Source organism: Mytilus trossulus, chromosome 9 (assembly GCF_036588685.1).
Source record: "Mytilus trossulus isolate FHL-02 chromosome 9, PNRI_Mtr1.1.1.hap1, whole genome shotgun sequence".
Lineage (NCBI taxonomy): Eukaryota > Metazoa > Mollusca > Bivalvia > Mytilida > Mytilidae > Mytilus > Mytilus trossulus.
Window position 1 is genome coordinate 26,460,941 of NC_086381.1, and position 15,410 is coordinate 26,476,350.

General features: G+C 31.0%; 1 protein-coding gene across 4 annotated transcripts in view; it reads right to left on the bottom strand.

Moving 5' to 3' along the window:
* Window positions 1-1,209: 1,209 nt before the first annotated feature.
* The window catches only part of LOC134685386 (serine-rich adhesin for platelets-like), a 36,676-nt gene continuing 22,475 nt past the window's right edge, over window positions 1,210-15,410 (bottom strand). For 3 of the 4 annotated variants that reach the window (XM_063545102.1, XM_063545101.1, XM_063545103.1), the window contains 5 exons: window positions 11,564-13,367; window positions 10,569-10,660; window positions 8,667-8,948; window positions 7,165-7,437; window positions 1,210-3,921 (listed from right to left, as the gene is read on the bottom strand). In XM_063545102.1, the coding sequence (XP_063401172.1) occupies window positions 3,748-3,921; window positions 7,165-7,437; window positions 8,667-8,948; window positions 10,569-10,660; window positions 11,564-13,367 (2,625 nt within the window). In that variant the 3' untranslated portion in view covers window positions 1,210-3,747. Of the gene's footprint in view, window positions 3,922-7,164; window positions 7,438-8,666; window positions 8,949-10,568; window positions 10,661-11,563; window positions 13,368-14,579; window positions 14,718-15,410 lie in introns of those variants that run through there. The other variant, XM_063545104.1, reaches the window with a different exon arrangement.

The window sequence follows — 15,410 nt, forward strand, 5'->3', positions numbered from 1 at the left end:
CGCGAAAATTTCCCTGTTTACAGTATTAAGGATCATAATATTACTCATTGAAGGAATGTATCGGATGATAATGTTCACAATTTTAATACTTTTTTTTAAAAATTTCTAAGGGTTCCGCGGAACCCAGTGTCTCGCCTACTTTTGCTGTAAATCGCAGGCTCAACAAAAATGAGGAAAAAGATCAATAAAAATATTCCTCTTGATACAATCTTTTGATTGTAAGAAGCTACTGTCCAAGTTTGGTAATAATCCAGCATAGTTTATAAATCTAATAAATGATTTAAAAACTTTAACTGTAGACTTTTAATACACGTATGTAAGGTTAACTGAAAGAAAATCTAAGTCCATTTAAAAGTAAAAATCTGAAAAAGTGGATTTTTTTTCTTCAAAATTTACTTCTGGATACTATCTTATGATCATAAATAAGCTTCTGTCCAATTTTGGTACAAACCCAGGATAGTTTAAGAAAGTTAATAAAATTTTAAAAACTTGAACCACAGTGTTAATGTAATGTTTCCCCGCAGAAAAACTAAGTCCATTAAAAAGTAAAATATGGAAAAAAATGATTTATTTTTTTTACAAAATTTACTTCTGGATACTATTTTATGATCATAAACAAGCTTCTGTCCAAGTTTGGTACAAACCCAGGATAGTTTAAGAAAGTTATTAAAATTTTAAAAACTTTAACCACAGAGTGAATGTAATGTTTCCCTGCAGAAAAACTAAGTCCATTTACAAGTAAAATATGGAAAAAATGGAAATTTATTTTTACAAAATTTACTTCTGGATACTATCTTATGATCATAAACAAGCTTCTGTCCAAGTTTGGTAGAAATCCAGTATAGTTTAAGAAAGTTATTAAAATTTCAAAAACTTTAACCACAGAGTGAATATTTGTGGACGCCGCCGCTGCCGACGACGGAATGTAGGATCGCTTAGTCTCGCTTTTTCGACTAAAGTCGAAGGCTCGACAAAAATCAATAGTGCAAAGTATCTAATATTGCTCAAATTCTTTGTTTTTTATTCTTCTTTCTGATGAACTTTGAAACAAAATTTTAATATGCTAATCATTTGTTTAATGCCCTTTTCTTCCTGTTATTTCAAGGCAATGGAAAAACAGGCTGATCACTTAAACCCAACCACAAATAGCAGTGGACACAGCTTAATACATCTAACCAGTACATCTATAAAATGTATATAAACACAATATCAATTTTCAAATTTTATTACAAAACATGATGAACTATAAAATGGTTTGCAGCCACCATGTTTCCTAAGTAACAATGTATAAACAACTGAACAATGTTCTCACAATGTTCTCACAATGTATTTAATGTTGTATCATCTGTAGATTACTTCATTATGTTCATATTTAAGTTCTCACTTTTAGACTAATGTCAATTCCAAAACAGGAATTGTCTTACACAATATCATAATTTATGTATACATTTAGGGACCAGTTGAGAATAAATAGTTCACCTATTTTGTGCATGTATAACAGTTCAATTTGGAATCAATAAGCTAAAAGTACAAATAAAATTGTGGGACATCTCACTAACAAATATTTAGCTGCATGTTACATCATTATTTATTCTCTGCAAACTACTGTGTTTTTGTGCTGAATATTTGCAAATTGGTCACTTTCATATATTTTAAATAGATTTTATATACTGTGGATTCATTATTATTCGTTGGATACCAATTTTCGTGGATGTCGTGGGAACAGGTGAACACGAAATTAAATGTTCAACGAACACCAAATTTTCTATAGGCTTGTATGCAGATTTTGGCAAAACCACGAAATTAAATATCCACGAACATGTAAATTTTTCTCAATCCACGAAAATTGGTACCCACGAAAAATAAATGAATCCACAGTAGTATATACTTTTGATATATACTTTCATATATTTTCATAGATTTTAAAATTTACTAAAATTTCTTTATGTGCTGTTATATTACATACAAATCTACAAACACTTGCACTACTCATAACTTCATATGCTGCTTTCCAAAATTTAAATCAAATTAAATATTTCATTGGACAAATTTTACCAACCCAACTGGAAATGTAATTTAATCGTATATATATTACAATGTAAAAACAAATCATTTAATCATGTTAATAAAAACACCATATTATGCACCAAAATAAACCTTTTAAATATCACATTTTATCTGATATCATTATCTGTAAAGTACATATAACATCTATATATTATCAGCATTAGGTAAAGGCAGAGACAGAATTGGGACTAAGGATTTCAGACTGAAGCTAGTTCATTATTCTCTTTTGTGATAAAGTTTCCATTGTGCAGTGACAAATTGTTAAATTATAGGAAAAGCTGGTCAAAATTAAACCTAAGCAAATTTATGTGAGAATTAAAATGAATTACAGATACATATAAATGCTGTGCGAGGTAAATCTATAAAGGAAATAAACTAGATTACTGGAATGATATTGAATAAAACAGGAATATATTTGTAAACACTACTTATGCATAAATAGTTCTTAACCAAAGACACAACCTTTCTGTTACATAGGTAAGGAAACGAAAGTTCGAAAAGTAGGAAAGATAAAGAAGTGTGTAGAGAATACTAAGTGGTACTAAGACAACATTCTGCATTGTGTGTGTCTTCAACATCAGGAATCAGAACATAATTTAACTTTCAATTTCCACTTCCCATTAAAGACAAGAGTAAAATGAAAACTGAAATCTTTGATTTTTGATTATGCAAATGATATTTATTTTGAGTTACTGCATAAAACTTATATATATGCTGTTCAAAATGTACAAGTAAACATAAATTCCATGTGTGATATTAGTAAAACTTAAATGAAAACGTATATTATCTAATTCACTTGAACTTTTAAAGATGTTGATTCCTGTATGAAGACAAACTATGCTTTTATATTAAACACATTGTATATAACACTCACACTTTTACTACAAGACTACATCAGTTATAGTTTACCACAGTTTGATTTATCTTTCCTCAATCATACCTTTTTATAACTCATTGCAACCACTCAAATTACTCTAATACGTAAAATAATTCAAATAAACGATCACAAATATTTTCAGTGGAAATTTACTTTTACAGCTGGATAAATAATACTATCCTAAATTCATAACATTAATTTAATTTACGAAAGTGACTTTTTTATAATTGTTGAAAAATGTGTTAAAAACTGACCAAGCTGCATGAATACATGACTGACAGCAAGCTTCGCTAACAACCTTCACCTGAACACATTGGCAATGCTGTTGCTTAGCAACCTACTATATTGCACAAATTAAATAAATAATATTGCAAACATATTTTCAATGAGTAACTAAGGGCAACATTACTGCTTACATGTACACCATAGAATTTCCTATCATTCTCTTTTGCATATATTTAAAATAACACTGGTAGTGCTTTTAAAGTAAATGCTAGGTTGACTTTTTTAAAAACATTTAGATAAATCTTATCTGTAATTTTAGCAAAGATTTTAACTGTCATCTGACTGAAAACCATGAAACGAAAGAAGAAATATCTATCATGGTCTTATGTTGCTTTGATAGTTTAATGTTATGAAATCTTCTATTTGATAAATCCTTGATTTGTATAATGATTCTGTGATGACAGAATTTGGCTCAGATCTAGTCCTGTGATGGAGACTGGGAGTAGTTTATCTGTTATCCCACTAGTAGGAATCTTTAAAGCTGTGTATGAATACCATTAGATAGTAACCCAGTAATGTCATGGTACAGGAACATTATAATGTCTATCATCCTCTGCTATTAAAGAGATCTGGGACCAGTTACTGTCAGCATCATCTGGGTAGTAGGCTATGAAGTCTTCCTGACCAAACTGTGACAATCGTAATACCTGGATACGCACACTTAATGTGTGACCCAGTAAAAACATTTCAATCTGAAATACACAAATAAAAAAATCAATTTCTTGAGATTTGATAGTTATTAATAAATCAAAAGTTTTAAACTTGGAACTTTATTCGATAATTCCAAAAAGATAATTAAGTATGTGGCTGAGCATCAATTGCTTTTGAAAAACTAAGATGGTCCTTGAAAAGAGAATTTCTAATCAGTGTTATAATAAAGAAGATGTGGTATGATTGCATATGAGACAACTATCCACAAAAGACCAAAATGACACAAACATTAACAATTATAGGTCACCGTACAGCCTTCAACAATGAGCGAAGCCCATACCGCATATAGTAAGCTATAAAAGGCCCTGATAAGACAATGTAAAACAATTCAAACGAGAAAACTAACGGCCTTATTTATGTAAAAAAATGAACGAAAAACAAATATGTAACACATAAACAAACGACAACCACTGAATTACAGGCTCCTGACTTGGGACAGGCACATACATAAATAATGTGGCGGGGTAAAACATGTTAGCGGGATCCCAACCCTCCCCCTAACCTGGGACAGTGGTATAACAGTACAACATAAGAACGAACTATAAAATTCAGTTGAAAAAAGCTTAACTCAGCAGATAGACAAAAAATAAAAAGTGGATGTGGCCGGGTACTTATATTATACTTATATAAGTTTGATTTAAAACTATCATTGTAAAAAATTTAAACATGTGTTGAAAGGGAAAGAGCAAATGTATGTAGCTGGGTCAAGATTTGTTCAGGGTGTTCAAGACCTATTGGTGGCCTTGGGATATTTTTCTGCTCTTAAGGGGGCTCCCGGGGCTCAATAACTTTTTTTAATTTAATATAGGATTTCGCTATATTTTTCTATAAATAAACTTTATCTTATACTTTTTAGAAAAATGAAATTAAACTAGAGGCTCTTAAGAGCCTGTGTCGCTCACCTTGGTTTATGTGAATATTAAACAAAGGAAGCAGATGGATTCATGACAAAATTGTGTTTTGGTGATGGTGATGTGTTTGAAAATCTTACTGTAATAAACTGTCTTGCTGCTTACAATTATCTCTATCTATAATGAACTTGGCCCAGTAGTTTCAGTGGAAAATGTTAATAAAAATTTACCAATTTTATGAAAAGTGTTAAAAATTGACTATAAAGGACAATTACTCCTTAGGGGGTCAATTGACCATTTTGGTTATGTTGACTTATTTGTCAATCCTACTTTGCTGAACATTATTGATGTTTACAGTTTATCTCTATCTATAATAATATTCAAGATAATAACAAAAAACAGCAAAATTTCCTTAAAATTACCAATTCAGGGGCAGCAACCCAACAAAGGGTTGTCCGATTCGTCTGAAAATATCAGGGCAGATAGATCTTGACCTGATAAACAATTAAACCCCTATCAGATTTGCTCTAAATGTTTTGGTTTTTGAGTTATAAGCCAAAAACTGCATTTTACCCCTATGTTCTATTTTTAGCCATGGCGGCCATCTTGGTTGGTTGACCGATTCACGCCACACATTTTTTAAACTAGATACCCCAATAATGATTGTGGCCAAGTTTGGATTAATTTGGCTCAAAAGTTTCAGAGGAGATGATTTTTGTAAAAGATAACTTAGATTTACGAAAAATGGTAAAAAATTGACTATAAAGGGCAATAACTCCTAAAGGGGTGAACTGACCATTTCGGTCATGTTGACTTATTTGTTAATCTTACTTTGATGAACATTATTGCTTTTTACAGTTTATCTCTATCTATAATAATATTCAAGATAATAACCAAAAACAGCAAAATTTCCTTAAAATTACCAATTCAGGGGCAGCTGATCCAACAAAGGGTTGTCTGATTCGTCTGAAAATATCAGGGCAGATAGATCTTGACCTGATAAACAATTAAACCCCATGTCAGATTTGCTCTAAATGCTTTGGTTTGTGAGTTATAAGCCAAAAACTGCATTTTACCCCTATGTTCTATTTTTAGCCGTGGCGGCCATCTTGGTTTGTTGACCGGGTCACGCCACACATTTTTTAAACAAGATACTCCAATTATGATTGTGGCCAAGTTTGGTTTAATTTGGCCCAGTAGTTTCAGAGGAGAAGATTTTTCTAAAAGCTAACGACGACGGACGACGATGCCGGACGCCAAGTGATGGGAAAAGCTCACTTGGCCCTTCGGGCCAGGTGAGCTAAAAAAGGGGTCACCTTTCATTTATGCTCACAATCTGCCTTCGAAAGAAGCATACATTTTTGTTAATGTTCTTTTATTCTGTTGAACTAATAGGAAAAATAGCGGTTATATCGAAATAAAAAAAGAACCAAATATAAACAGAAATCGCTTAAATTTTACAATTATATAGTTTATATACAGCTTATTCTAAAAACAACAATAAAAATAATAGGTCACTGATGAGTTAAAAAAGATATTTCAATTTTAATGCCAAAAAATGGCATTATTGCACCAAAGGGAGATAATTTGGAGCTTTTTCAATGGCATCTACGTTTTAAAAGTCACCTGGGGCCAACACGAATTGATTTTTTTGAATGATTTTTGTACCATATGATAAAGTAACAACTACTAAAGGTAATTAATAAAATTTGAAATGAAAAATAAAGGTTAAATTTTTTTTCTTAAAATCTTATACCCGTGAGCCTCCTTAAGCAGGTTGTTGTCTTTGACACATTCCCTGTCTCCATTATTGAACAATTGCAAAAACTTGCCAAGAATAACAAATCTTCCCTTAAATGCACAGATAATATACCACAAATGTGAAAATCAAAACAAATTTATGTTAATGTTAGTATCTCGAAACTTTTTATGTGCAGTAGAACTATATGATTATAAAACACAGCTTGACAATTGATATTTTATATTATAGCAGCTCTTTCTTTGTTGTAAAGTTATCCTACTGTTTCAGATTAGGGTGAAAGTTGGCGGCTGCTAAAATGTTTAAACTCACTCCTTCTTTTTGTTTGCACCTGTCTATAAGTCAGGAACCTGTTGTTCAGTGGTTGTGTACTTAAGTGTTTCTCGATTTTTTATAAAGATTAGAACTTTAGGTTTTCCTGTTTGAATTGTTTTAAATTAGTCATTTTGGGGCCTTCTATAGTTTTGTGTTCGGTGTGAGCCAAGGCTCTGTTTTAAAGCCATAATTTGACCTTTGTTGGTTTACTTTTTACAAATTGTGACTTGGATGGAGAGTTGTCTCATTGGCACTCATACCTCATCTTCTTATATCTATATATGTGTACAATTATTTACCTGTTCAATACCAGCATTATTCCCCAGGTTATTTAGATGATTCTTTACAAACATAAAAGGTGATTCTGATGTGTCTCTAGCAAACAACAACCATACAAAGATTGGAATATCTTCATCTCGGTCTTGTTTATCTTTTAAATCTAACATGTTTAGCAACATCAGCAGTTTTAGACCTTCCATTAGATGAAGGTCACATGTAGGGTCAGAGTTCAAGAGATTGATTGTCCAAAGTTCACGGTCAGATTGTGATTCGAAAGACTTGGCTTCTTCAAACTGAAAAAATAATTTAATGTTAAACAAATTGTGGCTTATCTCCCCTAGACCACAGATGGTTGGTTTATATCATTACATGTAAGCCATTGGGTCAGACAGTTTATTATTTATTGAAGTGAGGTGAAAAGATTCAGTACATATGCTGATAAATAATACCTCTATCTATATATATATATAACTACTAGAAGTAACAGATATTGAGATTTTCAAATTTAATTCAGAATATGACCTGTGATAATGAAGCTTATTTATAAATTCATGCATGTACACTCAATGAATTTTACCTTAAACTTTACCTTTACATACACAAGTAATTACATAAAGACTGATGTAGTACATGTACATGTGTGATTTAACACTTTTTTCAGTCATTTTTATTATAACCATTAAATATTGTCAAAGAATAAATTTATCTGAATCATATTTAACTTATGATCCTTCAAGGTCATGGAGTCCATTGTGTTACAACAGCTGTTCCATAAGATCAATAGTAATTACAAAATCTGTCTCATGACCTGCTGGAGTAATTCTAGTTCAACTCTATTCAGATTCTTAAAAGGGGCCAATTATAGGTTTTAAAGTGCTGGTGAAATTTATGATCTTTAAAGAACCTTACAATTACTATTTTAATACCTGAGGGATATTGGTTTATAATCAAAAACATTTTTTTTATTCCATGACTATCAACCATTCCAATTCATTTTTTTAAATTATTTTATTCAATTATAAAGAAAACACAATTTATCTCGTGTCAGACTTTTGTTTTGTTTTCAATGTAATATGCAGAGTATTCTTTGATGACTTTTTCTATAAGTAAACTTCGGTTTTAGAAAATATAAGCTGTTTAATCATGTTGATTACAAAATGGAAAATTTGGTGGAGAGAAAAAAGAAAATTACAAAAATATTCAACCTTCTGTATATTCTTGACTTAGTACACACATTTTCTTATGTAGAAAATGGTAGATTGAACCTGGTTTTATAGCTCAATTAACCTCTTACTTGTACATGTTGTATGACAGTCAAACAAGGAAGAGGATTGTTATGTTTAAACTCTAAATTTAGTGTTCAATAAAATGACAGGAAAATGCTGGAAACAATTTTAAAACTGAGCATGTGAAATAGAGGGCATATGACGTTCTACATCTTTCCGTTTCTAGTGGAGAGTTGTGGCAATTATACAAGATCTTATTTTAAAGTTAATTATAAATACAAATATTATTATATTACCTTTGAAAATAATAAAGACAAACAATGTGACATCATAGATAACCTTTGACCTTCCTGACACGAAAGTCGACCAGCGAAAGTCCATTGATTTAATCCTGAACTCCTCTCTTTATATCTCCTGGTTAATTTATCTGTTATATTGTTTATATCTGACCAATGTTTTGATATATCTATGCCGTGACAAAGGCACTGAAATAATGTCCCTCTTAAACCACAATAGTTATCCCCCCTTACTCTGCATAGATGTTGACATCCTGTTACTTTTGGTATTTCTAAGTAAGCCTGAAAAAAAGTAAAGAAAATATCTTTTAACCCAACTTCTGACATTTAGCATAATAAACATGTTTCAGTGTAAATTTCCATGCAGTTATGTATTATTTCATGTTTCTTAAATTTTGCTATAATATAGGAAGATTGCAATTTTTTTTTTATCAATATATTATCAGCCCTAGGTTCAATATCAGCCCAAGAGCTGCATGGCTCGAGGGCTGATATTGACCGAGGGCTGATAATACCTGCGATAGGAAAAATGACATGTTATGATTTTTTTATCATATGCTTCAACAGTAGGGGAAAAATAACAGATTCATATATTGATCCTTTTACTTGCTTCCCAAAAAGAAGTTGAAAGAGTAAAAATTTCACGGACGTTGACCCAAAATTTGATACATTCAATATGAAATCTTTCTATCATATGCCTCAACAGAGAAAAAAACCCAACATTTTTATATGGACGAATTGAAAAAAAATTATTCAACAATATACATAATGAACATTGTTTGGAAAAGTCAACATTTTAAAGTAACTTTCTAAATTATGTTTCAGAAAAACTTAAAAAATGCATTTATTAATTTTTTTTTAATTTTAATTTAATTATTTTACACAATATACTTTCCAGTATTCAAATAATTGTTTTGTACACTACTTTATAATGTTTTTCACTGAAAACGTAGCATTGAGGTGTATTTTCCGGAATTTGCTGAGATTCACCGGAATGCCATGTGATAATGTTATGGAAAGGCATGTGATAACAATCGAAGCATGTGATAAACATTTCATATCAGCTCTCTAGGCACCAATTCGAAAAATATGGAAAATTCTTTAATTTAATGCTATTATCATACGGTTAAAATCATATGTTATTTAATAGTCTAAGTATATGATAAATACATATATTGAATTACATCGCCTAAATCACACCAACTGTAGCATATTATCACTATTTAATTTTGTAGCTATTGAAACATAATAATTTTCAACCATAATATTCTGCTAATATCACACGAGACCACCTCTTGTTAATGGTGACAGATTTATGTTCCTCAGTCTTTAGTTTTTTATGTTCTGTTTTGTAGACTATTGTTTGTTCTTTTGCATGTTTTGTGGTAAGGTTTTGTATTGCTGTGGCGTTGTCAGTTTGTCTTCAATTTATGTATTTGAATATTCCTTTTCAATCTAAAGCCTCTTTTTCATAACAAGATTTGCACATATGCAAAAAAATTGTCTTTATCATGCTGTGTTTTTCATTTTTTTTAATTGCTTTACATCATACTTTATTTGTCATTTTAAATTTTTTGGATATGAGCCTCACTGATGAGTCTTTTGTACACTAAAGGCATGTCTGGCGTATACAAATTTAGTCTCTGTATCTATGATGAGTTTATTTATCATGTTTATTGGGGGGGTATTATAAATCTTGATTTTCTAATGTTTGGTCTTTACTTTTTATGTTCTTCTTTGATCTTGTACTGTCAAGGGACTGTCTGAAAGATTGACCTTGTATGCAGTTGTAGATTTATTTTTTATTTGCCTTGTTTTTTTTGTTTTTTGCAGGTGGGATATTCATCATATTCCATGTGTTATCTTATTTGTGTGTTTATAATCTCTATTATATATACAAACCTTCCTGATAGTATTAGCTCTGTCTGTCTGTCCTTTCCATTCTCTGTCTACATACTTTGTTATGTGTACTCTATCACAAATCTGTACAATACCTAATAAATATACGGTAATATTTATTACAAACTAAGGCCGTAAAATTTCTCGTTTGAATTGTTTTACATTGTCTTATCTGGGCCATTTATAGCTGACTTCGCGGTATGGGCTTTGCTCATTGTTGAAGGCCGTACGGTGACCTATAATTGTTAATGTCTGTGTCATTTTGGACTCTTGTGGACAGTTGTCTCATAAGCAATCTAACCACATCTTTTTTATATTAGACATAGTTTTGATGTCAAACTATGCAATGACCTTTAAGGTGTTATATAAAGAAATTTGAAGTCTTCAATGTTGCATTTAAGGGTGGCATTTGTATGCAATCCATCATCAATAGGCAAATATATCAGCAGAACCTAATACATGTAATACCATTTTTTAGCATGATACATGTACTGTAAGATGTGTAAACATTTTTCAAATTGCTTTAAATTCATAATTTGAATGTGAAGTAATTGATTTTGAAACCATCTGTCAGTAATGGAATACAAACTATATTGATATATTAGCAATAATGTCTTTGCTCTTTGTCTATGACTGCTCAATTTTAATCTTTTCAAATTAATTTTTACATTTTGGACATTACATTTGTAACTACATCAATTTGTATATGAAATTGCAAATGACATTAAAATTACTAGATCAAAAACTCAGATATTGATTGTCAGCATTGTATAGATAATAGTTAAATTTCCTATCTAATTTAAACAATACAATTAAATAAATTAAAATAAAACTCAGACAGACTGATTGTTAGCATTATCTAATCCTCTAAATGTCATTTTCTGTTTTTGAGTGTTGATATCTCATATCCCACAAACCCTTTTATTTATATGTAATTAGTTTTAACATGATGAATGAAAATCAAATGATTTAATAATCTTTTAGGTACAATACTTTACCATTATTATTAGCTTCCTGTTTACTATCACAATCGTTCTCTTCCTTTATTCCGTTTGACTTTTGACTTTGACTAGTATCTCTTGCACTCTCATAACAACTACTTGAGGATGCCTCAGATGACATTTTAATACTGGATTTACTGTTTAACTGTGATGATTCTTTAGCTGATGAACTTGATGTAGCCGTCTCACCATCCATTTGTGACGAGTCCTTAGCGGACGATGAAAAATTAATCTTTGAATGTGAAGGACTGTCAGAAGAATCATCTTTGGGCCAATCACTTAGATTAATCTCGAAACATTCATCAGTAGATATATTGTCTAACGTGCCGTCTTTCTCAATGTCTGATTCCATTGGACTTTCAAAGCTAATTCCATTATTTGTGTCCTTACTGAATAATTTAGAATGAAATTTATTTCTTAAAGAGTTTCCTGGTTCACTACATCTACGACTGCTGGGTGTATTTTTATTTGAATTATCCCCATGTAACCCCTCCGAGTCCCACGACAGATCAGGTACATCCAGACTGCCATTACAAGCAGGAGAGCTATCTGTACTACTAACAGATACACTACGAGATCGACTTAGTCTATTTCTAGTTTTATCTACCATTTCTACAGCTTTCTTGGCTAATGGATGACTTGGGGAATAGTCTATGCTACTACTATCACTTTGTAAAGCTATGTTTTTTAATTCATTTAATTTATTAGTCAGACTAGCAAACTCCTCCTCAATATCTCCAACTTCTTCCTCTAAATGATAGAATTGGTCCTCTGTAGAACGTCCTACTTCATAGATAGAAGTGAACATTTCATTGTCTGGTGTGGCCAATCCTGACAGGCTTTCGGATTCAATACTGTATTTACGATACCTAGCATACGGAGAAAATTCTGGAGATGAATCTAAAGACGATGAATTACTGGATCCAGCACCATTATGACATTCCTGTAAACGGTAAAGTAAAGATTCACGGAAGAATCGATCGGGGGACCTGAGTTTGGGTAAAGAAGAAACGGAATCTTTTTCATCACAGCTACCAGACTCTGATTCATCGGCAGTGGACACATGACAATCATCAGTTCCTGACTTTTTGGAGTCTGTGTTGTAATCTGAACTATAGGAAGACAAAGGATGCTGCAATGTATTGGTTTTATTGTGATGTGGATTTAAGTGAGAACCTTGGAATCTATCTTGACCATCGTCCTCAGATGGTGGTGTTAGTAAGACACTACTGACCGTCAGTAAATCATCAGATAGTTCTATATGGTATTTAGTATTACTAGAAGCAGTCTGATTATCACAGCTCTCTTTATTAGATAAATGTTCTACTTGTATGCTATCCTCACTGTTTTTGTAAGGAGCACCTGTTAAATCTGGTAAATGGTTAATTAAGTCATCTGATAATTGTGCTGCATGGTTAGCATGTCTTAGTGATTCTATCATGTTTCTATCTGTCAGGGACTGTAGACTGACATTAGCTTTGAGTGATCCTTCTAAATCTAGGTTTGAGACATCCGAGGCAGAATGAACTAACTGGTTAATACTAATTTCACTTTGACTAGATGGTACTTTGATTGGTAATGATCTTGTCAAGTCTTTATCTGAGGATGTCTTCCTTCTTTTTACCTTTTTTCTCTGTCTGACATGTGAAGATTCTGTTTGTGTTTTGAGATTGTCCCTGCTACGAGATTTTCTTCCAACATGTAAAGCTACACCTGTGGTAGGACTGAAATAAGCTGAGGTTACTGCTTTATTGGAGTTAGAATTTCCCATACTTGTTTCACATTTTGTTCCATCAATTTCCTGAAAATAAAAGGATACAAATAAATTATTAAAATATGGAGTATGGTTTTATATAACTGTAAAGTAATGATATTATTATTGCCAAAAAAGTGACTGAATAAGTTTCACTAAAACACTCATGTTCAATTTTGATACACAACAATTCCTGAAATCCTACTTAATCTCAAAATGTTTGTCCAGCGTTTAAAATCTAATATTAATGCAAGCATAAATTTATGAATTTACTGCAAACTAAGCTGTCAATAATCACTAGTACTTTTTAATAACGTTTTATATCTTACTATCAGAGCTTTGAACATTAATCACTTTAATAAATAAAGAACTATGTGAAACAACAATTGTCTTTTTCCTGTTTTATTTCCAAGTTTTGGTTTTTGTTTCATAATCTGATGACACGTACATGTTTGCATAATCTAGGATACAACCATCTTAAACAGTATAAAACTTCCTGCTTAAATATTCCCTGAAACCTGCTAGTTTTATCTTCATTAAAATTGTTTGGTTCTTTATATATTGTAAATAAATTCAGTGACGTGTACTGCTAATTTACATGATATATCAGACATGCTATAGTCCACAGGTTTACAAAAAGAAATTCCATTTTAATGGCAGTTAGTTGATATGTGACCTTTAGTTTTTAGTGTTCACTGTTTCCCGTGTATCAAGATCTTGTGCCATGTCTTAGTTTTGTTAAGATTTTATGGTTTTGTGTTTGTGGTTCAGTAGATTCTACCTTATATTTTTGTAAACCATAGCTTGGTTTATGTGATTTCATTCCTGACAGTACACGCTCAGTACATTCAACCTTATTTTTGTATACCATGTATATCATAGTGGTCTAAAAATGTATTTGCACTTACTTAATAAACAACAGTTATACATTTAAACCTTTTCTTTGATTATAATCCATAAACATTTATACATAATGTATGCATATACATATATATATATATTTCAGTGCTGTAATTACTGCAGTGTATTAACTTCTCTTTTCTTTAGAATGTTAAAATTTACAAGAACACAATTTTCTAAGATAGTTATAAAAAAAAATCTCGTGATAAATTATGACCTTTACATTAAATATGAATACATGTATGTGAAAAGTAGAACCTGACAACTAAACAAAGGCCATTCATTGATAATTTAATAGGTCATTAAACTTTAAATATTCATGAATCAGAGGTTTTTTAAGAGTGATAATATAAAACCTACCCTTAAGCCATTGATCTGTATAATATATATGATTAAACACGATCAATTTATCATTTTCATTCTCATGACAAGCAGAATCTTTAGATGTCATTATAAAATATTGACTAGGTACACTTCCTGTTGTTTACCTAAGGGAAGTAACTCTGGAAAACTTCAGAACCTATGGGAAATGTTTCAAAATAAAAATAAAACTATTTTTTTTCAAACATTTTTGAAGTTGGCATGCAATACAGCATAAAAAAAAAACTTCATCATCACTTTGGTGTGTTGCTAATCCCTAACTGCAGTATTCATTATATAAACAAGGAAAATAACTAGTGCAGTATTTATTATATAAACATAGAAAATCCCTGGTGCAGTTTTCATTATATAAACAAGACAAATAACTCCAGCATATTTATTATATAAACAAGGAATTATTTAATCTGGAATAATTTGTAATTCTGAAGAATTGATTAGAAATGTACAAACACTAGACCCTATTTACAATGGAGGGTTAGCAATAGCAATGCATGCATGGCTAAGGAGTGTTAGTTAGTTCATATGGAAATATCAGTGAAAGTAATGTGAACCTTTGCCATGTATGCATAAGGCTAACCCTTTTTCATAGATTATAATAGTTCATCATACATTTATTTTCCAGAATTAAAAATATTCCAGATTCAAATAATTCAATTATTCTAGTGCAGTACTTACTAATTATAATTTAAATAGTTTTTACACATCAAACAAGAATATATATAGCTTTCTCTAACTGTAAATTTCTGTTTCAAGAGTCCACAAAATAACATCATTAGATGCTAACAAAAGCCATAGATACCAAATTTAAGA